The 24,554-nt window shown below is 44.8% G+C and overlaps 1 protein-coding gene across 1 annotated transcript in view; it reads right to left on the bottom strand.

Moving 5' to 3' along the window:
- The window catches only part of LOC117973532 (reelin-like), a 144,439-nt gene that overhangs the window by 80,378 nt on the left and 39,507 nt on the right, over nucleotides 1–24,554 (bottom strand). Inside the window, 2 exon segments of the mRNA XM_058985491.1 lie at nucleotides 7,079–7,149; nucleotides 24,122–24,257. Of these exon segments, the coding sequence (XP_058841474.1) occupies nucleotides 7,079–7,149; nucleotides 24,122–24,257 (207 nt within the window).

Below are 24,554 nucleotides of genomic sequence, written 5' to 3'. Positions count from 1 at the left end.
ATTCACTGTTTTAATCAAATGGGATTCTGACAGGACCAGTTTGAACTGGAATTCTGACAGGACCGGTTTGAACTGGGATTCTGACAGGACCGGTTTGAACTGAGATTCTGAAAGGACGAGTTTGAACATGACAGGACACGTTTGAACATGACAGGACGGGTTTGAACATGACAGGACAGGTTTGAACATGACAGGACAGTTTTGAACATGACAGGACAGGTTTGAACATGACAGGACAGTTTTGAACATGACAGGACAGGATTGAACATGACAGGACAGGTTTGAACATGACAGGACAGTTTTGAACATGACAGGACCGGTTTGAACATGACAGGACCGGTTTGAACATGACAGGACTGGTTTGAACATGACAGGACGGGACTGAACATGACAGGACAGGATTGAACATTACAGGATGGTGTGATGGAGGAGGTGGTAGAGTATGAACAGTCTCTTACAGAAAATACACTTTTTGTTAACAGAATTGAATGGGGGGTGGCTGCAATTTTTGCACCTATTTTATTTAATGAATAAATAAATAAAAAAGCAATAGCAAGAAACCACCCAAAACGCAGCGATGTAACTTCTCCCATGGCTTGCTATTTTGATAGAAATGATGATGTTGTTGTTTTTCCCTTAATAAAAAAATGAGGGCAAAACCTGCACTGTGGTTGAGAGTGAGAGGGAGAAAGAGAAAGAGAGAGGTAGGTCAGCATATACATCTATAAACCTTTACTTATTTATCAATACAGAGAGACCCACACACAGAATCACTTTCAAGGGGGGCTGGGGGAAGATTTGAAGTAGGAGAATGTGTCAGTCAAGCATTGCAAACGAGATGAGATCATGAATATCAAAAACCAAAACCAGACAGATTTCAGATAATCCCCAAGCAAACCTTCAGCCTCTGCCTCCCGGGGCGCAGAGCAGCGAGAGCAGAGCCATGCCTGAGCCAATTCATTATTTACTGTATCAGAAGTGATTTAATCAGGTGGATTCAGACAGATCAGCAGAAACACAGGAACTGCCTTCACAAATATTAAACTATTCACAATCAGGAGTCATTTAAACAATCTAGTTTTATTTGTATTTTTTTAATTTGATTTTATGGATTAAATAAATATTATTTTTGCATAAAACAAACCATTTTTTCCATACATATTAAACTTTATTTGAGACTTTGCGATTGTGTTTTGAACTCATCCCAAATTCAAGTCTAAAGTGAGGTGGTCCTTTCTGGAGCTCACTGGGTTTATTTTAATGATCTAACAGCAGTGGATTTAAATATCGCCATGGTTTAACTATGAATCCTGCATGTGTGAGCTACTGACCCCATTATTAACATCATCACTGAACACCATAACTTACAGTGGAGAGAGGTGGTGTCAGATCAGGATCACAACTCTAAACTGACCACCACTGACAGGGACATTAAAATGAAAGGACGCGGCTCCAGCGCAGGGCGACACACTGCTGGGGTTCCTGTCGAGAAGGCTTCTTCAGTAATGCATCAGCACATAAAACTGTCAGAGCTGCAGCACAAGTGCAGAGCGACACTTCAGGTGGAGAGTCAAGAACAAATATGTGAGGAATGGGGGAGTCTGTGGAATCCAGGACAGGGGAGAGGGGGGCAACAGCAGCCTCTGTGGATCTCATGTGGACTGGCTGGCTGCTACCCTGTCATACCCACAAGAGTCTTGCACTTGGCAAAGCCACAGTGATTGGAGTGCCTGAGGGCATGTACTCAGTAGCTGTGTTCATGCTGGGGTGTGTAAGGATATGCAGGAAAGGGAAGACGTGCAAACCCATCCCTGTGCTGTACAAACTGACAGACAGTCATCCTCCAGTCTCTGTCAGCTCCTGCTGCATTAAGAGACACTAAACCCAAAAAGAAAATCCCAGCTGAAAGTAGCCAGGCGGCTCTCACAGAGGATGAATAACCTGCGATTCAGGAGTGAAAAATGCAAGCACTTCAATACCAGAGCAGTGAATTGCTTCCCAAATCTCAAGAGTGAGGCTCAGAGAGAAGAAGGAGGTCTGCAGCCCAGGGCTCTCTGAATCCTGGCTGATTTATAATTTAAATTTCCTGAGAGCACTCCAACACAATGTGACAAATTATAGAAGAGTGGAGGAATTTGCCTGGAACGAGATCTGGAGCAGCACTTTCATCTCCCTGTCGATGCATGCTTTATTACATTGCATCTCCCACGACGCCACTCTGCACATTTACGACCTTCAAGTATTCTAATTAAGGACTGGCTGTTACATTACTGGCTGTAGCAATTAGAAACATCGCTTAACTTTCCAGTTCTGACCTCCCTTCCTCTGAAATGTAAATGATTTGGGGTATTGTTACAGAGAAATGGAAATGACTTTGGGTATTGTTACAGTGAAATGGAAATGACTTTGGGTATTGTTACAGTGAAATGGAAATGACTTTGGGTATTGTTACAGAGAAATGGAAATGACTTTGGGTATTGTTACAGAGAAATGGAAATGACTTTGGGTATTGTTACAGTGAAATGGAAATGACTTTGGGTATTGTTACAGTGAAATGGAAATGACTTTGGGTATTGTTACAGAGAAATGGAAATGACTTTGGGTATTGTTACAGTGAAATGGAAATGACTTTGGGTATTGTTACAGTGAAATGGAAATGACTTTGGGTATTGTTACAGTGAAATGGAAATGACTTTGGGTATTGTTACAGAGAAATGGAAATAACTTTGGGTATTGTTACAGTGAAATGGAAATGACTTTGGGTATTGTTACAGTGAAGTTTGAGGCACTGTTTGTGTCGGGCTGAGCAGCAGAACTCATTACTGCAACTGGTTAAACCAGTTAAAGAACCGACTCACAGTCCTGTAACAGACTGTCAGACCCCGAGCGAGGGAGACAGAGTCACCCCATCACAGCAAGCACTGCTCGTGTGAATCCACTGGTCACACTCCTGTAACAGACTGTCAGACCCCGAGCGAGGGAGGCAGAGTCACCCCATCACAGCAAGCACTGCTCGTGTGAATCCACCGGTCACACTCCTGTAACAGACTGTCAGACCCCGAGCGAGGGAGGCAGAGTCACCCCATCACAGCAAGCACTGCTCGTGTGAATCCACCGGTCACACTCCTGTAACAGACTGTCAGACCCCGAGCGAGGGGGGCAGAGTCACCCCATCACAGCAAGCACTGCTCGTGTGAATCCACCGGTCACACTCCTGTAACAGACTGTCAGACCCTGAGCGAGGGAGGCAGAGTCACCTCATCACAGCAAGCACTGCTCGTGTGAATCCACCGGTCACACTCCTGTAACAGACTGTCAGACCCTGAGCGAGGGAGGCAGAGTCACCCCATCACAGCAAGCACTGCTCGTGTGAATCCACCGGTCACACTCCTGTAACAGACTGTCAGACCCTGAGCGAGGGAGGCAGAGTCACCCCATCACAGCAAGCACTGCTCGTGTGAATCCACCGGTCACACTCCTGTAACAGACTGTCAGACCCTGAGCGAGGGAGGCAGAGTCACCCCATCACAGCAAGCACTGCTCGTGTGAATCCACCGGTCACACTCCTGTAACAGACTGTCAGACCCTGAGCGAGGGAGGCAGAGTCACCCCATCACAGCAAGCACTGCTCGTGTGAATCCACCGGTCACACTCCTGTAACAGACTGTCAGACCCCGAGCGAGGGAGGCAGAGTCACCTCATCACAGCAAGCACTGCTCGTGTGAATCCACCGGTCACACTCCTGTAACAGACTGTCAGACCCCGAGCGAGGGAGGCAGAGTCACCTCATCACAGCAAGCACTGCTCGTGTGAATCCACCGGTCACACTCCTGTAACAGACTGTCAGACCCCGAGCGAGGGAGGCAGAGTCACCCCATCACAGCAAGCACTGTTCGTGTGAATCCACCGGTCTCACTCCTGTAACAGACTGTCAGACCCCGAGCGAGGGAGGCAGAGTCACCCCATCACAGCAAGCACTGCTCGTGTGAATCCACCGGTCACACTCCTGTAACAGACTGTCAGACCCTGAGCGAGGGAGGCAGAGTCACCTCATCACAGCAAGCACTGCTCGTGTGAATCCACCGGTCACACTCCTGTAACAGACTGTCAGACCCCGAGCGAGGGAGGCAGAGTCACCCCATCACCGCAAGCACTGCTCGTGTGAATCCACCGGTCACACTCCTGTAACAGACTGTCAGACCCCGAGCGAGGGAGGCAGAGTCACCCCATCACAGCAAGCACTGCTCGTGTGAATCCACCGGTCACACTCCTGTAACAGACTGTCAGACCCCGAGCGAGGGGGGCAGAGCCACCCCATCACAGCAAGCACTGCTCGTGTGAATCCACCGGTCACACTCCTGTAACAGACTGTCAGACCCTGAGCGAGGGAGGCAGAGTCACCCCATCACAGCAAGCACTGCTCGTGTGAATCCACCGGCCACACTCCTGTAACAGACTGTCAGACCCCGAGCGAGGGAGGCAGAGTCACCCCATCACCGCGCTGTGGAGAGGAGCTTGCTGGCACCCTGGAATCACATCCTCTTAGAATCTCAGCAGCTGCTGCAATCTGTGCAGCTGTGTGGGGGTTTACCAAACTTAATAATAATAATAATTAAGAAGTTAAAATAATATATAATAACCAAAAGTATCCCTGTGCTCTGTTCTGCTGTGGTCAGTAAACATCCTGTGGTCCTTTTTAAAGAAAGGTCTTCTGGCCACATCTCACCCCTACCATATTCCAGAAACAAAGTGTTTATGCCTGGTCCCATACCAGATCAAGAAAGCTGCCAGTTTGCTGCATTACTTTCATGTAGTTTGACATTCTTGCACTTCCCAGTTTGTTTCACCTCGAGAGTGTGTCTCTTCACTGCCTTCTCTCCCTTATTAAGCAACCAGCAGCTTCTCCTGAAGGACAGGCTTGGTATGCAGTGACCCCCTTAACCCCAGAGACAGGGCTGGAGGAAGTGGAAGAGACTGGCTGGGTCATGGAATTATTGTGTTAGTATATTACCCCTTTAAACGAGGTGCTACAAAAACAAATACTGTGAAAAGAGAATTGCAATCCTGTTATCCTAAAAATGCCCTAATTGTTCAAAAAAACAAAATACTTTTGACAGCTTTTTTTTGTTTGTTTGTTTGTTATTTGGTAGTTCTTTAAAGCCACTATGAGGAAACTGAATCTCAGCCCGTATTGCAAAACACTGTACTGGGAAACAAAGCACAATGCAGAGCAGGAATCCAGAACAGTATATACAAAACAAACCCTAATAATAACACTTACAAAATGCATTTAGAAATCTATTTAGAAGCACATGTTAAAATATATTCCAAAATGGCTGCTTAAATATATTGCAATATGTTTTCAACGGATGCTGAAAATGATGGGAATATATAATGTACAACTAAGGCCAAACATTTGCATCACCCTATAGAAACTGACAAAAATGAAAGAATGTGACATTTCAGAATCTAACATGAAATACTGTACTATAATTACAGCATTCGGTAGACTTTTGCACTTGTAGTTTCTTTGATTACATGATGTTAAATAAAATATCTAAATTATGTTCATATAGTTTTTATTTTTAATGATGTCTCAATCTTAAAATTCTACATGATGCAAAAAGTTTGGCCATAGTTACATATTATGGAAAAGCAATAAAATACATTACAGCATATTTGAGATATATTGTTAGCGTTTTGCAATATATCTGTCATGGGTGGACCTGCCATGTTGTTGCTGGTCAGTGAGATAGTGGGTGTGTCTCTGGTCAGTGAGATGGTGGGTGTGTCTCTGGTCAGTGAGATAGTGGGTGTGTCTCTGGTCAGTGAGATAGTAGGTGTGTCTCTGGTCAGTGAGATGGTGGGTGTGTCTCTGGTCAGTGAGATAGTAGGTGTGTCTCTGGTCAGTGAGATAGTGGGTGTGTCTCTGGTCAGTGAGATGGTGGGTGTGTCTCTGGTCAGTGAGATAGTGGGTGTGTCTCTGGTCAGTGAGATGGTGGGTGTGTCTCTGGTCAGTGAGATGGTGGGTGTGTCTCTGGTCAGTGAGATAGTGGGTGTGTCTCTGGTCAGTGAGATAGTGGGTGTGTCTCTGGTCAGTGAGATGGTGGGTGTGTCTCTGGTCAGTGAGATGGTGGGTGTGTCTCTGGTCAGTGAGATAGTAGGTGTGTCTCTGGTCAGTGAGATGGTGGGTGTGTCTCTGGTCAGTGAGATGGTGGGTGTGTCTCTGGTCAGTGAGATAGTGGGTGTGTCTCTGGTCAGTGAGATGGTGGGTGTGTCTCTGGTCAGTGAGATAGTAGGTGTGTCTGGTCAGTGAGATGGTGGGTGTGTCTCTGGTCAGTGAGATGGTGGGTGTGTCTCTGGTCAGTGAGATAGTGGGTGTGTCTCTGGTCAGTGAGATAGTAGGTGTGTCTCTGGTCAGTGAGATAGTAGGTGTGTCTCTGGTCAGTGAGATGGTGGGTGTGTCTCTGGTCAGTGAGATAGTGGGTGTGTCTCTGGTCAGTGAGATAGTAGGTGTGTCTCTGGTCAGTGAGATGGTGGGTGTGTCTCTGGTCAGTGAGATGGTGGGTGTGTCTCTGGTCAGTGAGATGCTGGGTGTGTCTCTGGTCAGTGAGATAGTGGGTGTGTCTCTGGTCAGTGAGATGGTGGGTGTGTCTCTGGTCAGTGAGATGGTGGGTGTGTCTGGTCAGTGAGATAGTGGGTGTGTCTCTGGTCAGTGAGATAGTGGGTGTGTCTCTGGTCAGTAAGGTGGTGGGTGTGTCTCTGGTCAGTGAGATAGTGGGTGTGTCTCTGGTCAGTGAGATGGTGGGTGTGTCTCTGGTCAGTGAGATAGTGGGTGTGTCTCTGGTCAGTGAGATGCTGGGTGTGTCTCTGGTCAGTGAGATGGTGGGTGTGTCTCTGGTCAGTGAGATGGTGGGTGTGTCTCTGGTCAGTGAGATAGTGGGTGTGTCTCTGGTCAGTGAGATAGTGGGTGTGTCTCTGGTCAGTAAGGTGGTGGGTGTGTCTCTGGTCAGTGAGGTGGTGGGTGTGTCTCTGTCACGTTGTTGCTGGATAGTGAGATAGTTGGTGTGTCTCTCACCTCCCTGCTCACACAGCTGCTGAGCCAAGGCGTCTTTGAAGATGATCTGTCCTCTGTGTGTGGCCGTCGCCCTGCCAGGGAGGATGAGAAACAACAGCAGAGTCTTAATGATTCGCATTTCAAGCACTACTTGACACATTGCATTTCTCATGTAATAGAACGCTCTCATTGCTCACTGAATGTAGACTCCTCTAATTATCTCCTTTCACATTTCACTTTCCTGCTCAGAGCAATCCTTGCAAATGTGTCATTTTTTCATTTTAGAACTTTTTACAACTTCTCTCTTCGAACTGTTCAAAGCTCATTTCAATCTTGTCTGCGTCAAGTGTGTTACAAAGAAGAATCTCACAGCCACCCTCTCTAAAGAGCCGTCAAACCACCTGTCATAATCACTAACAGAATCATAGCTATATAACACAGTTCACAGATTGCATACTGGAAATCTGCAAATATGTTTCATTAATACAATGGTAACAAAGTTTCTCTTTTAAAGAGTTGTGCATGATTAGTAACAGAGCTTCAGGAATGGATTGTGCAAATGGGACAGAGAGCCCCATAATCTGAATAAACCCTAAACATACTGTAGAGCCAGGTAGCCACCCTGTGACAGCGGATATTAATACTGTACAGCCAGGTATCCACCCTGTGACAGCGGATATTAATACTGTACAGCCAGGTATCCACCCTGTGACAGCGGATATTAATACTGTAGAGCCAGGTAGCCACCCTGTGACAGCGGATATTAATACTGTACAGCCAGGTAGCCACCCTGTGACAGCGGATATTAATACTGTACAGCCAGGTAGTCACCCTGTGACAGCGGATATTAATACTGTACAGCCAGGTAGCCACCCTGTGACAGCGGATATTAATACTGTACAGCCAGGTAGCCACCCTGTGACAGCGGATATTAATACTGTACAGCCAGGTAGTCACCCTGTGACAGCGGATATTAATACTGTACAGCCAGGTAGCCACCCTGTGACAGCGGATATTAATACTGTACAGCCAGGTAGCCACCCTGTGACAGCAGATATTAATACTGTAGAGCCAGGTATCCACCCTGTGACAGCAGATATTAATACTGTAGAGCCAGGTATCCACCCTGTGACAGCGGATATTAATACTGTACAGCCAGGTAGCCACCCTGTGACAGCGGATATTAATACTGTACAGCCAGGTAGCCACTCTGTGACAGCGGATATTAATACTGTACAGCCAGGTAGCCACCCTGTGACAGTGGATATTAATACTGTACAGCCAGGTATCCACTCTGTGACAGCGGATATTAGAGGAATTCAATCACATTTTTTTCTGCCACTTGTTTTAATCGAATGGTCTAGTGGATTTGCACAGTTAAGTTGCACAATAGCAGGGAAACTCCACCAAGAGCTGCTTTCAATATGAACCCAGCTCGCTGTGATGTACAATTTATCCGTGATACAATGTGCAGGGTGGGCGACAGCTCCGGATCGTGTTAGTGGTCTAGTCTTAATAAACAAGCAAACAGTACATTTTAGACAGACAGACAAAACAAACAAAACACTCACGGTAATAATCACAGTATCGGTCCTTTCGGTTCTTAGCATAACTATCACAAGGGACAGATCACCTCACTACTTCCCCTTTATATACCTTCAACCAAGACCCCTGTGTTAACGAGCGCACCCGCTCCTCTAATCCGCGGATGCCACACCGTTAACCTTCTGGGTCAATGGTTTAGTGTACCGTAGCTCAGCCCCCTTTCTAGATGGCCCATTGCCGTCTAACCCTGGGAATGAACTCTGGCCATCCAGTCCAGGGTACTCTGTTCCCTTTACTCAGCACCCTCACACGGAGGGAGGGAGATCTAACACCAAGAATCATTCGATCTCTGTCACAGTCTCTAAGAAGGGTCTACACCTGGAACAACGCCAACAGAAATGCCAGGAGAACCTGATTGCTGTTGCCTAGAAAACACTTCCAGATCGATGTCAGAACAAGTCAGATCCACAGCGTATCATGTAATAGTCACTGGAAAACACTTCCAGATCAATGTCAGAACAAGTCAGATCCACAGTGTATCATGTAATAGCAACTAGAAAACACTTCCAGATCGATATCAGAACAAGTCAGATCCACAGTGTATCATGTAATAGTCACTGGAAAACACTTCCAGATCAATGTCAGAACAAGTCAGATCCACAGTGTATCATGTAATAGTCACTGGAAAACACTTCCAGATCGATGTCAGAACAAGTCAGATCCACAGTGTATCATGTAATAGTCACTGGAAAACACTTCCAGATCGATGTCAGAACAAGTCAGATCCACAGTGTATAATGTAATAGTCACTAGAAAACACTTCCAGATCGATATCAGAACAAGTCAGATCCACAGTGTATCATGTAATAGTTATCTGATGTTGGTCCGAACGCAGTGTTTTTCAGGGGACATATTTGGCCAGACTCACCAGGCAGAGGCACGTATAGGGTGGTGAGCAACAAGCAGTGATTTACTAGCTAGCACAGACAGAAGACCTTGGGTATATGGATGTACACTGTGCACCCCAGGGTACTCATGCTTCACTCCTGGGACGGCTCAATTCATCTTCCAGAGGCAGTATTACACAATGTGCAGAAAGCTATAAGCACTGCGAGCAGGTAATGCACCTGCACCTGACCAAATACACACAGGGAACCTTAAGGGCAGGTTTAGTGTGAAATAAATGATGAAAACTTTATAACAAAAGCAGCTTTGCAGCGTGACAGCGTCGTGTTGCACGATCACACACACGCACACACGCACACACGCACACACACACCACACACACACACGCACTCATGCACACGCGCACATGCACACACACACATGCACACACACGCACACACACACGCACACGAACACACACACACGCGAACACACACACACGCACGCACACACACGCGCACACGCACCATTACAGATCAGCTCTGACATATCTGCCTCCTGACTGCTGTCTCTCTGTAGTTTTTATGGGCACAAAATCATTTAAACGTTCATTTCGGGTTCATGAATAATGCAGAGGGACGTTCATTAATTCAGTAACTGGCTCATATGTAACAAAAAAATGTAATTACATTCATATTTTGAAATAGTTTAAAGACCAATTTGGGTTCAGTATTTATGAATAAAACATGGTGTGTAATGAACAACAGGAGAGCGTGTCGGAGCACGGCTCTAAATAGAAGGGGCCTCGATGGATGTGCCTGAAAGAACAAGGCTGGGCTGATCGGCTAAGAAAGCCTGGATTGAGGAGTCTCTGCTTCAGGGAGAGGCGAGGAGTCTCTGCTTCAGGGAGAGGCGAGGAGTCTCTGCTTCAGGGAGAGGCGAGGAGTCTCTGCTTCAGGGAGAGGTGAGAAGTCTCTGCTTCAGGGAGAGGCGAGGAGTCTCTGCTTCAGGGAGAGGCGAGGAGTCTCTGCTTCAGGGAGAGGCGAGGAGTCTCTGCTTCAGGGAGAGGCGAGGAGTCTCTGCTTCAGGGAGAGGCGAGGAGTCTCTGCTTCAGGGAGAGACGAGGAGTCTCTGCTTCAGGGAGAGGCGAGGAGTCTCTGCTTCAGGGAGAGGCGAGGAGTCTCTGCTTCAGGGAGAGGCCATGCTGATTGATTCATGCTGTGTCTTAAAGAGTGGCTTTCATCTAGTTGTGTCTACCGTGGATCTATTGTACTGTGCCATTGGAAGAGTAGGGTTATCCAAAAGACCCAGAGAGAGAGAGAGGCAGACTGGGGTCAAGCAGGGACTTGTCATTGCATTTACATACGGTATATTCATTTACAGAATATATTTTCCAAATTTAGAGAGTCAATTATTTCACACAAAAAAAAACCGAACAAACTGAAAAGTCAACGAATCACAATATTGTGAACCTGATGTATAGTGTAGCAGCAACAAACACAAAAATATTTCTATAGCTCCTGGGAACAGTTTAATTGCACTGTGCTTGACTGGCCAAGTGCATTCGTCACTGGGGACATGCAAAACAAGTTAAATTGAAGAATTGTAATTGTTACAGTAAATGAGGGGGGGTCCGTGCCAGAACAGAATAAACACCGTACTATTGACTTTGAGTTAAGGGTGGAAATACAACACACACCCACTGTCACTCAGAGAGATGCTCACTGGAAAAGCTACAATTAAATCAGGACTGCAGGCTTGTTAGATTGCATGTTCAAGGCAGCAATAAACACCACAATTAGCAGACTGGACAGTCACTGCGGATTGAGAAGATCCCCTGTAATTGAGTGGCTGACAGCTTGTACAGAAGGCACAGCCCTCCAAACACATGTGGAAATGTCACTCTGTGCATACATCAAAGCTTTACATTACACAGAGACCTCCTCGGCTGCTTCAATCCAAACCCTGAAGAAAAACAAGAAGCGTTTGAAAGCAAAATCGTTTAGAAGGGATCAGCACAGCCGCAGCACTGGCAGATTGCAGTGGAGCGGGTCTGTAAGCGCAGATTGCAGTGGAGCGGGTCTGTAAGCGCAGATTGCAGTGGAGCGGGTCTGTAAGCGCAGATTGCAGTGGAGGGGGTCTGTAAGCGCAGATTGCAGTGGAGCGGGTCTGTAAGCGCAGATTGCAGTGGAGCGGGTCTGTAAGCGCAGATTGCAGTGGAGGGGGTCTGTAAGCGCAGATTGCAGTGGAGCGGGTCTGTAAGCGCAGATTGCAGTGGAGCGGGTCTGTAAGCACAGATTGCAGTGGAGCTGGTCTGTAAGCGCAGATTGCAGTGGAGGGGGTCTGTAAGCACAGATTGCAGTGGAGGGGGTCTGTAAACACAGATTGCAGTGGAGCGGGTCTGTAAGCGCAGATTGCAGTGGAGCGGGTCTGTAAGCGCAGATTGCAGTGGAGCGGGTCTGTAAGCGCAGATTGCAGTGGAGCGGGTCTGTAAGCACAGATTGCAGTGGAGCGGGTCTGTAAACACAGATTGCAGTGGAGCTGGTCTGTAAGCGCAGATTGCAGTGGAGGGGGTCTGTAAGCACAGATTGCAGTGGAGCGGGTCTGTAAGCGCAGATTGCAGTGGAGCGGGTCTGTAAGCGCAGATTGCAGTGGAGCGGGTCTGTAAGCACAGATTGCAGTGGAGCGGGTCTGTAAGCACAGATTGCAGTGGAGCGGGTCTGTAAGCGCAGATTGCAGTGGAGTGGGTCTGTAAGCGCAGATTGCAGTGGAGGGGGTCTGTAAGCACAGATTGCAGTGGAGCGGGTCTGTAAGCGCAGATTGCAGTGGAGCGGGTCTGTAAGCACAGATTGCAGTGGAGCGGGTCTGTAAGCGCAGATTGCAGTGGAGGGGGTCTGTAAGCGCAGATTGCAGTGGAGCTGGTCTGTAAGCGCAGATTGCAGTGGAGCGGGTCTGTAAGCGCAGATTGCAGTGGAGCGGGTCTGTAAGCGCAGATTGCAGTGGAGCGGGTCTGTAAGCACAGATTGCAGTGGAGCGGGTCTGTAAGCACAGATTGCAGTGGAGCGGGTCTGTAAGCACAGATTGCAGTGGAGCGGGTCTGTAAGCACAGATTGCAGTGGAGCGGGTCTGTAAGTGCAGATTGCAGTGGAGCTGGTCTGTAAGCACAGATTGCAGTGGAGCGGGTCTGTAAGCGCAGATTGCAGTGGAGCGGGTCTGTAAGAACAGATTGCAGTGGAGCGCGTCTGTAAGCACAGATTGCAGTGGAGGGGGTCTGTAAGCGCAGATTGCAGTGGAGCTGGTCTGTAAGCGCAGATTGCAGTGGAGGGGGTCTGTAAGCACAGATTGCAGTGGAGCGGGTCTGTAAGCGCAGATTGCAGTGGAGCGGGTCTGTAAGCAGATTGCAGTGGAGGGGGTCTGTAAGCACAGATTGCAGTGGAGCGGGTCTGTAAGCGCAGATTGCAGTGGAACAGTGGTTTATTGAACTACACTCGTTCAAGCCCAACCCTATAAATATCCAGTGTAATAGCACCGCGTCCTGCACCCCCAGTCTGGGAGAAGCTGAACTCAGATTCAGACAGGCCAGTGGGCTGCACACGATGGCTCAGTTATTCTGTTCCTAGAGGAAGAAGAGAAGCTGCATTTTCCAGGCTGAACAGCGATGGCACAGGACTGGAAGTGGGGGCTGACTGAGTGAATGTTTATTGTAATTAACTGCCTGTATCGTAACTCCCCCGGGACACCCCTAATAACGAGGGGGGGGGAGCCAAACCCCTGGGGAGCTGTCCCGGAGCACAAAGGAATAATTGAAATGAAAATGTACTGTTTACTGCACAGATTAGGAACAGTAAGTGTTCTGCAGGATAATGCATTTGGGTTTGTTTGTGACTGATGAGTTTTCTTTGCTGTATCCCATTGTACATTAACCTCATACATTCAGTACTGTACATACATACATACCTATAGCATATATATATATATATATATATATATATATATATATATATATATATATATATATATATATATATACACATACATATATATATATATATATATATATATATATATATATATATATATATATATATATATATATATATATATATATATATATATATATATTAAAATGGACATACTGCATACAGATCCATATTGATAACATATTGTTAAGGGTCTTCAATAATTATAAGAATTGTCTGGATCAAGAAGATTTTTGCAGCAAAACTGTGACGGATCTGAACACCACCATTCTTTAGCTGCACGTGACTCGACATTAATGGTGTTTCATTGACCCAGTTTTTAACATCACTGAACATATTGAAAATCCAGGGGAGCAGGTCTGTGAGGGACCAGGAGCACCTTTGAAGATCATCAGGCTGGGCAGAGAGAGCGAGCGAGAGAGATAGCTTGTGTGGGCTGATAGGATGTGTGTTAAAGCCCTGAAAACAGTCTGACATTTGTGTCTGCCAGTACAACGCTGGTGCATTTTTTGCTGGTTGAGTTCAGTTTGCAGAAAAGTGCTAGCGTCCTGTGCTGGCGAGGTCCTTTGTAAGCAGATGGTGGTTAATTCAGGTGCTCGGGTGATTGAAGCTCCACAACATTCCTTTTCAATTACAGCTAACAAGATGAATGCGGGAGCACTCACTTTACTTTTTCTATACACACTGCCAGCAAGTCAAGGCCTCTGGTACGGCACAAGTGGGAAGGTTGCAGGTTGTTTGAGAGATCAGGCCTCCTCTCACACACAGCGCTAACGCAGCCCTCGGGAGCACTTTGGGGAACAAGGATATCCAGCCGGTAATTAAAGCAATCTCCTTCCGAACAGATGCTCACGCTGCCTCGCCAGAAAACAACTCGGAACAAAACAAAACAAAATGATCTGTAAAAATGAAGTCATACGCACAAGAAGAGAGGTGTCCTGAGGCTCTGCAGAGAAGACACAGTCTTTCTTTCAGAGGACGGAGATAAAGCCACCATTAATCTATTTTCACCTTTGTTATCCAGTTAACACGCTAATTCCGCATTCGGAACACACAATAAGCAGAATATTAATAGATCAGCTTGCTTTGTATTTCCCCTTTCGTCCATAAAGTTGAAAGGACCTTCTTCAAACACATCTGTAGAGATTTGTATCAAGGGCAGTCCAATGGGATGTGCAATATGCTCTTTTGTGTGGGTTTGTGTGTAGCGGGGTGGATAATCCAGCTCTTATTTGTTTCATTGAATATATTCCTATGGGGCAGATCTGGGACAGTCTTGATAATGAGTCAAAAGTCTAAGGGTCTGCATTGAAATCTGAAATGAATTTATAGAATCACTTCCTGTATAATGGCTGAGGGACCTGTAGCTTTATTTGAAATCATCCAGGGTTGAGGAATCGGACCTGCATTGGAAACGATCTTCTTTGAAAATCCTCCAACAGAACTGGTTGTGTTCAAGAGCGATTCCAGAAACATCTGCTTCTCCCTGCGGTTCACTCACGAAGCAGTGACCCGTCCCAGCTCTGCTTGGAACCCGTGGACACGGCTGTAGGCTTGATAGCAGTGGAGAACGAATCAGGGCTTGAGCCATGGCCAAGAACACCATGAAGGGGGCTGACTCCCTCCAATCAGACCATCTCTCTGGTTATCCGAATAGAAATGTTCTGCAATCCTTGTGTATAGTAAATCCTTATTCATTGTGGAGTAAGAGGGTGGCAGTTACAGGCCGGGTAGGCCTGAGACACACAGAGACAGAGTTCACACATTCAGCTCAAACCAGGACCTCCTGGCTGCCAGTCCTCAGCTCAGACCACCTGACCACACAGCATGCTATTATAAACCATGCACAAGAAAAGACTCTGCTATAAAAACAACAATCTAAAAATAATGAAGCACGCTGAACCTCGTGTCAGACTGGGCTCACCTCAGAACTGTGGTCATCACCACAGACTGGGATCCAGGCAACCCAAGCAGTGACATCATCCGCTCAGAATGCAGAGTTCCATTCCAGAACCACAGCACTCAGAGTGCAAGGGCATGCCTGCTTTCTGTCTCGCTGCATTTCAGCCTGCATGTTCACTACTTCAGATCAAATGCAACAAGTTTGATTCTCCACCCCAAAAAATAAAGAAAGACATTTAAAATAAATAAATGAATTGGCAACATGTTTTCCAATATGCACCGTAACACGGTTCTATAGCAGCATGGCACTATTCCATCCAACTTTCAGACATACAGACATCACTGCAAAAGAATCCAGCGTTTGTTTTATAATTTAAATCTCAAACGCATGCGTTTACAGAACACGGGGGTGCTTTAGAGTCCCTGAGCTGTGGAATGATTCGTAAGGGAGGCACCATCTCTCGCTGATTTTAAAGTAGGATTAAAAACACATTTTTATCATTTAGCGGTTGTATTTTGAAGGGAAAATGTAACATCCTATTTGATACTATTTTGGTTTTTACAAATCATGTACCTTTTGTCACTGCTTTTAAAGTAAGATTACAAATTTAAAGAGGTACTTTATCATCTTCCCTTTTACTAATTTCTCAGAACTGTTTTGTATACTATTGCCATGCTGCTGTTTTTATCTGTGAAGCTCTTTAAGGTGTTTCATCGTGAAAATGAGTGATTGACTGATTCTTTTTGGACTGAATCTCATCCCTTTCATAACAAGGCAGGTGTTGTGTTGCAGAGTTGACTCAGGTCCTATTTGAACAGAGGTGAGATTGTTTGAGCAGTGAGGTGAAATTATTAGTTTGTAACAATAAGAGAACCGGAATCCTCAACACACTGTCAACCAGAGTTCTATACGTCGTGACATTAAATGTATTTAAATGTATTGCCATTAAATGTATTTATCTAAATCCTAGAAGTCTGAGACACAAAATGTTAGAACTTGAAGCTACTGAACTAACAAGTAACTACGATGTGATAAGTGTTACAGAAACGTGGCTATCCGGGAGGGATGGAGACGAATATAATATTAGTGGGTACACACTGTATAGGAAAGACAGGCAGGACAGAAGAGGCGGAGAGGTAGCGCTATACATCAAAAATAGTCTTGAAGTGTTAAATCTGGAAGCAAAAAACAACGCAGAATCAATATGGGTCAGAATAATGGACAAAAATTCAAAGGGCATAATAACAGGAGCATGCTATAGACCGCCAAATTCAGACGCTGAGCAAAATAATCTGTTATACAATGACATTCGAAATGCGTGTAGAAAAGGAGAAGCCATACTAATGGGGGATTTCAACTTCCCCTGTATAAAATGGGAAAACCCGATGGGGGGCACGACGGACGAAATTGAAATTATTATTATTATTATTTATTTCTTAGCTGACGCCCTTATCCAGGGCGACTTACAATTGTTACAAGATATCACATTATTTTTACATACAATTACCCATTTATACAGTTGGGTTTTTTTACTGGAGCAATCTAGGTAAAGTACCTTGCTCAAGGGTACAGCAGCAGTGTCCCCACCGGGGATTGAACCCACGACCCTCCGGTCAAGAGTCCAGAGCCCTAACCACTACTCCACACTGGTGGAAATGACAAATGACTGCTTCCTAATGCAATATGTCAAGGCACCGACTAGAGGAGAGGCATGCCTTGACTTAGTCTTTTCAAATAATGAAGACAGAATAACTAAAACAGAGGTCAGAGAACCATTGGCAAACTCAGACCACATGGTCTCATTTGAAGTGATTTTTAAAAACCCCAAAGTAACAACTAAAGCTAAGATTTACAATTTAAAAAAGCAAACTATGAAGGTATGAAACAGAGACTAACAGAAGTAGATTGGAGTAAAATAGAGAAAACATCCACAGAAAAAGGATGGCTGTTTTTTAAAAATGTAGTACTAGAGGCGCAAAACAATTACATCCCAAAAGTAGACAAATCTAAATCTAAAACAAAATGGCCAAAATGGTTTAATAGATCAATTAAAAAAAAATATTCAGAGAAAAAAGGCACTTTACAGAGCGTTTAAAAGGGACCAAAAACAAAGCACACAGAAAGAGTACTTGGAACTGCAAACACAAGTGAAAAAGGAAGTTAGAAAGGCCAAGAGAGAGATAGAAATGAACACTGCTAAGGGGGCTAAAACCAATTCCAAAATGTTTTTCCAATATTATAACAGCAAGAGAACATTCAAAGAGGAGGTTAAATGTCTAAGAGACACAAATGGCAAAATCATAGATGAAGAAAAAAAAATAGCAAATATATTAAATGATTACTTTTCACAGGTTTTTACAAAGGAGGACACGGACAACATGTCCCACATGTCAACCTGTTCCTATCCAATTTTAAATAACTTTAGCATAACAGAGGCAGAAGTGTTAAAGGGACTGGGAGCTCTTAAAATAAACAAATCCCCTGGGCCGGATGAGATCGTCCCAATAGTACTCAAAGAAATGAAAGAAACTGAAACTGAATGCAGTAGGGATATAAGGAAATGCATGCACATGGATTAGGGAGTGGTTAACATGTAGAAAACAGAAAGTACTGATTAGAGGAGAAACCTCAAAATGGAGTACCACAGGGATCAGTATTGGGTCCTCTGCTATTCCTAATCTACATTATGACTTAGATTCTGGTATAGTAAGCAAACTTGTTAAATTTGCAGACGACACAAAATAGAAGGAGTGGCAAACTGATGCAGCAGCAAAGGTCATTCAAAATGATCTAGACAGCATTCAGAACTGGGCAGACACATGGCAAATGACATTTAATAGAGAAAAGTGTAAAGTATTGCATGCGGGCAATAAAAATGTGCATTATAAATATCATATGGGAGATAGTGAAATTGAAGAAGGGAACTATGAAAAAGACCTAGGAGTTTATGTTGACTCAGAAATGTCTTCATCTAGACAATGTGGGGAAGCTATAAAAAAGGCTAACAAGATGCTCGGATATATTGTGAGAAGTGCTGAATTTAAATCAAGGGAAGTAATGTTAAAACTTTACAATGCATTAGTAAGACCTCACCTAGAATATTGTGTTCAGTTCTGGTCACCTCGTTACAAAAAGGATATTGCTGCTCTAGAAAGAGTGCAAAGAAGAGCAACCAGAATTATCCCGGGTTTAAAAGGCATGTCGTATGCAGACAGGCTAAAAGAATTGAATCTATTCAGTCTTGAACAAAGACTACGTGGCCATCTGATTCAAGCATTCAAAATTCTAAAAGGTATTGACAATGTTGACCCAGGGGACTTTTTCAACCTGAAAAAAGAAACAATGACCAGGGGTCACAAATGGAGATTAGATAAAGGGGCAGAACAGAAAATAGGAGGCACTTTTTTACACAGAGAATTGTGAGGGTCTGGAACCAACTCCTCAGTAATGTTGTTGAAGCCGACACCCTGGGATCCTTCAAGAAGCTGCTTGATGAGATTCTGGGATTAATTAGCTACTAACAACCAAACGAGCAAGATGGGCCGAATGGCCTCCTCTTGTTTGTAAACTTTCTTATGTCCCAATTATTATCAGATCAAACAGCACGTGCTGCGTGAAGTCATGTGCTGATATTTTCAGTTGGGCAGGCATTGAAGAGCCCTGTATATTCCTTTGCCTTCTTTTTCCAGTCAGTGTTTTAATATGACAAACAGTATTAAACCACCTGCCAAGCCAGAAAGCTCAATATGTGTCAGCTTGTTTAGGTTCATAAGGGTGACAAACCCGCTCTCATTATGCAGTAGAATTGCTTGAGAAGAAGACTGCGAGACCACGTCCTGTCACTCAGGGAATATTCTCTATGCATTAAGCAGTTCGCTGTGTCAGTATATGTATTTATTAGGAATAGCCACATATTCCTTTAAAGGCGCTGATGTTCTTACTACAGCTGGGTTGACTTTGAAGAGACAGCTTCCAGAAGTGAAGTGACTGGATCTGTCTGCAGGGAACGAGCGTGTGGTGCACTGCTTTTAATACATCCCCCAAATATACGAACATGCTAACCTTCTGTTTCCAAAAATATTAAATACAGGCTGGATTTAAAATACCTTTATGGTTGTTTTCAAAGACATGCTCCCTTGAGAAAGCTATATTAAGCATACAAAAAAAAAAGTTATGAATATATATTTTTTTGTCAAATTCTATACTCATTTTACAATAAATCGATTTCAAAAGAAAATCAGATATGCAAGCCATTTACAAACAGGAAATGCGTAAAATGATGTTGTGATAAACATCGCCATACTTGTCAACATTCCTGACCCTTTGTGGTTGTGATCAAGCGTATCTAGACAGGTTTGATTTGTTTCAGAGACAGCAGTATGTATTATAAGCTATTTGCCTTGAACTGTGCACTATTAAGACAGTGATATAATCTCTATGTTTAGTGAATACAACATCAACTCAAACCCCATGATTGCCTTACAGGGCTACAAGCCAAACCACCAGAATACTTGATGCTGAATGTGCCGGTTGCAGCCAGAGTGAACACCCAGGACAGAATCACTGCTTGGTGTTCTGCTGATGACAGCTGATGCTCGGAGGTTCCGCTCCGCCCGCAATGACATCACTGTGCCTGCTCTGGAACAAGGAGCAGACAGACAGTGAGCCACGCCTGCCCTGCTACGCTGTGGTGAACCACACTGCCTCCCTCCAGACTCATAAACACACTCCCCAGTCCAATACCCTGCCCCAAGCTCTGGGGAAGCACGCCTGTTTACACACCAGCGCCATAGCAACCTCAAGCACAGCAAAAGCGGCACCCAAAAGCTATTTCTGCAGTTAATGACTTCTTCGCAAGACTGCGTTTGAAGGATTCTGTCCTGAAAGAGGCAGGCAACACAGCCAGTTTAGAGGGGGAAAAAACAGCACAACTTTATACACCCAGTGGTATAAAATGTACTGAAATTGCTGGTCATCAAAATGAATTCATGAGCTAAACAACATGTTTTCCACCAAAGTTTCAATGAATAAATAAACAGTGGTGCTGCATGTCGCGCAGGGGTAAAAGACCCAGCTGGCACGGGATTGACTGTTGTGAAAAGGAGGTATGGAACATTAGCTGGTTGTGATAAGGAGCCTGGTTCTTGTGTATGGTGGGAAAGATGCTGGGCTGGCAAGTGCTAAGTATTGAATTTGTGCCACACTCTCCTGTAATGAGTTTGTGTCACACTGTCCTGTATTGAGTTTGTGTCACACTCTCCTGTATTGAGTTTGTGCCACACTCTCCTGTAATGAGTTTGTGTCACATTCTCCTGTAATGAGTTTGTGCCACACTCTCCTGTAATGAGTTTGTGTCACACTCTCCTGTAATGAGTTTGTGTCACACTCTCCTGTATTGAGTTTGTGTCACACTCTCCTGTATTGAGTTTGTGCCACACTCTCCTGTATTGAGTTTGTGCCACACTCTCCTGTGTTGAGTTTGTGTCACACTCTCCTGTATTGAGTTTGTGTCACACTCTTGTGTATTGAGTTTGTGTCACACTCTCCTGTATTGAGTTTGTGTCACATTCCCCTGTATTGAGTTTGTGTCACACTCTCCTGTATTGAGTTTGTGTCACACTCTCCTGTGTTGAGTTTGTGTCACACTCTCCTGTATTGAGTTTATGCCACACTCTCCTGTATTGAGTTTGTGCCACACTCTCCTGTGTTGAGTTTGTGTCACACTCTTGTGTATTGAGTTTGTGTCACACTCTCCTGTATTGAGTTTGTGTTACACTCTCCTGTATTGAGTTTGTGTCACACTCTCCTGTGTTGAGTTTGTGTCACACTCTTGTGTATTGAGTTTGTGTCACACTCTCCTGTGTTGAGTTTGTGTCACACTCTTGTGTATTGAGTTTGTGTCACACTCTCCTGTGTTGAGTTTGTGTCACACTCTTGTGTATTGAGTTTGTGTCACACTCTCCTGTATTGAGTTTGTGTCACACTCTCCTGTATTGAGTTTGTGTCACACTCTTGTGTATTGAGTTTGTGACACACTCTCCTGTGTTGAGGTTGTGTCACACTCTCCTGTATTGAGTTTGTGTCACACTCTCCTGTGTTGAGTTTGTGTTACACTCTCCTGTATTGAGTTTGTGCCACACTCTCCTGTGTTGAGTTTGTGTCACACTCTCCTGTATTGAGTTTGTGTTACACTCTCCTGTGTTGAGTTTGTGTCACACTCTTGTGTATTGAGTTTGTGCCACACTCTCCTGTTAACACATAGATTAGAATGGAGCTGCTGTAGAATGACAGGACAGCATTGCCGGGGGATATCGGGTTCAGTGTGACTACAGTGCTGTTGAAGCTATGCCTGAAGTGCATTGCAAGAGACCATAGAAAACTGCAGCAGTGATTTTACATTCCACTCGGCTACCCAGAGGCTCTGAGGTGTGTCCGTGCTCTTCCAGAACCTTGACAGTCCCCAATTCCAAGAGGCATTCCGGAGTGTGTGGAGGGCTGAGCTGAGCGCAGTGCTCGGGACTGGGAACATCGCCCCGGGTTTGTCCTGACATTCTGGAAGGACGCGCTGCTTCGTTACTTCAATTCTCTGCCTGCCACTGAAACAGCTGCTAATTGCATTTTGATAGATCATTCAAACAAAGTCATAAATCAAGCAGAAACACATAACTAGGAATCAGAGGGAAGATTTAGCACTGGGGAAGCTTAAGCCAACATTACAATAATTCTTAATAACCCACACATGGCTCCACAAGCTGTCAGAACCCGCTGTCCTTCTTAACTCTCCCCGCTAATGTCTGCTTCCCAGACAGACTGGCCACAGAGGAACCTGCCAGAGCATGAGGGGAAGGTGATGATGTCCTGGTCTTGTCCTTCACCACTCTCTCACTCGCTCTAAACTAGTTGAGCATGTGCATTTCCAGGCTCCCCAGCTTCTAATTGGTTTTGAAATTTGGGGTTGTTATGATGGACAGCCTTCCTGTCTGCTGGGAATTCACGTCCCTCTCCCAGGTGTCTAGGTATGTGTTACATTGTGCCGTCTCCTGGAATTTCACAGATGTAGAATACACAAAGCGAGAGAACACAGTGCTTTCTTTATCCAATGAATATATACAGTGTAAATATACTGGCTATGCAACTGGATCCCATCGGGTAATATCTGTCAGCAGATATTAACAGCAGCAGTAGAAGTCAAAACAGAAACTGATCACTAACATATATATACACACACACACACACACATATTATATATACAGTATGTGTGTATATATATATATATATGTGTGTGTGTGTGTGTGTGTGTGGACTATTTTGTGTAGATCAGTGACAAAAACTCCTAATTAAATCCATTTTAATTCCAGGTTGTAACACTACAAAATGTGGAAAAGTCCAAGGGGGGTGAATATTTATGCAAGGCACTGTGTATATAATTTAGTTTTTGCTGCCTTTCTAAACATTCTGGATATAAAATCAATGAGACAGCTTTCAGCTCTTCTATCTGTCACTGATTTCACACGCAGCATTGAACCGTGTCCCTTTAATAGAAGCTCTTTATACTGCACCTGAGAAATGTGTGCACAGTGTGAACCTGAGACTGAGCAGATTACCCAGCATGCCATCGGGCTCTATTCACACAGCGTGGACTCGTGAGATATTGAAACAATGTTTTTTGTAAACCCTTGCTTTTTAATGAACAAATATAGTTTGATATCGTCCTGAAACTGCTCCGGACTGACTGTTGGTGGTTAATTAACAATAGTAAAGACCAGTTTCAAAAATATCAAACTATTTAATAAAAACAGGCTCTGGAAAGCCCTTCTTTACCCCAGTCCTGAGTCTCAGCTTTGTGATTGAGCCTGCAGTGCCAGTTCTTGCTGGCCCCTCTACAGTAGGATGTGCCTGTGATTCAGACTGCTTTCTGCAAAGTTTTCAAGGCTTGTGAATGTGTATTTGTGTTGTGTCTTCTTCCTAAATCTGAGCCTCATAAAATATGAACGGTTTGTAACATGAGAAAATAGCTCAGTTTATTTGATTTTTTCACGAATTATTTCGAACGAGGGCTCACTAACAGCCCAGACTGATTGAGGCTCCTTCAATGTATTACGTTGCAGTGAGATGAAATGACACGCGTCTCTACATTTCTCACTCCGGATTTGGAAAGGTCATTCCAGGGAGCCCAAGGGCAAGGTCTGTTTTAAATCTTAATTCTGTGGTTTCTCTGGCTCACAATTGAAACTCATTTTGTTTTGCACCCCTTACCTCCCCATTAAGTACAGTGTTTTAAGAAGCCCAGTTGAATGAAGTGCTGTAACCTGCTCCTGCCCTGCTGTCTAATTTCAGATGTTAGGATGGACACCAGTGCAAACAAGATGTTTCTTCTGATATAATACTGTGAGCCAGCTTCACTTCAGCAACTCCATTCCACATTAACAATGTGCTGGAGTGCCTTGAGGGAGCTGCTATTGAAATGCACTGCAGAAATGAAAACTGTGTTGTTGGGATAAAACGAAGCTAGCTGCTTAACACACAGGGTTCTGCATCATCTCATTAATTAAGGTGCCTCGTTAAGCAATGTTTTATCTGTTTGTGTTAATTAATATTTGAATTATGCACAGAAGAAATATTCCAAGCTGCTGCGTCTCTGAGCAAAGTGGTTGTGTCGTGATATTCGTTTTGCAGCGATTTCCCCAGTAGGGTAATTCAGCTGAGCTGTACCAACCCATTCCACAGAGGCGAGAGGGGCGTAGGACTCACATGAAGTTGACGCAGCCGGTGCCTGGCGGGGGGGCGATCCACATGAAGCTCAGGCTGGTGGTGGGCAGGTGGCTGACGTGGGAGGCGACCACACTGCACATGAACTGCGTCCCGAACTGACGCTCCGACATGATGCCTGCAAAGAGAGGGGCACAGCGTCAACACATCAATAATACAGCTATAACTCACCTGTATCATGCAGATAGCTCAGCTATAACTCACCTGTATCATGCAGATAACACAGCTATAACATGCCAATGGCACTGCTATAACACAGCTATAACATGCAATAGTACACTATAATGCAGACAACTCAGCTATAACATGCAATAGCACACTGTATCATGCAGCTAACACAGCTATAACACATCTCTAACACACAAAGTGTCAACCCTGTTTTTTCAGGAGCCCGCAGTGTTTGTTAAATCCTGCT

Source organism: Acipenser ruthenus, chromosome 14, assembly GCF_902713425.1.
Source record: "Acipenser ruthenus chromosome 14, fAciRut3.2 maternal haplotype, whole genome shotgun sequence".
Lineage (NCBI taxonomy): Eukaryota > Metazoa > Chordata > Actinopteri > Acipenseriformes > Acipenseridae > Acipenser > Acipenser ruthenus.
This window is presented reverse-complemented; position numbering and strand designations above follow the sequence as displayed.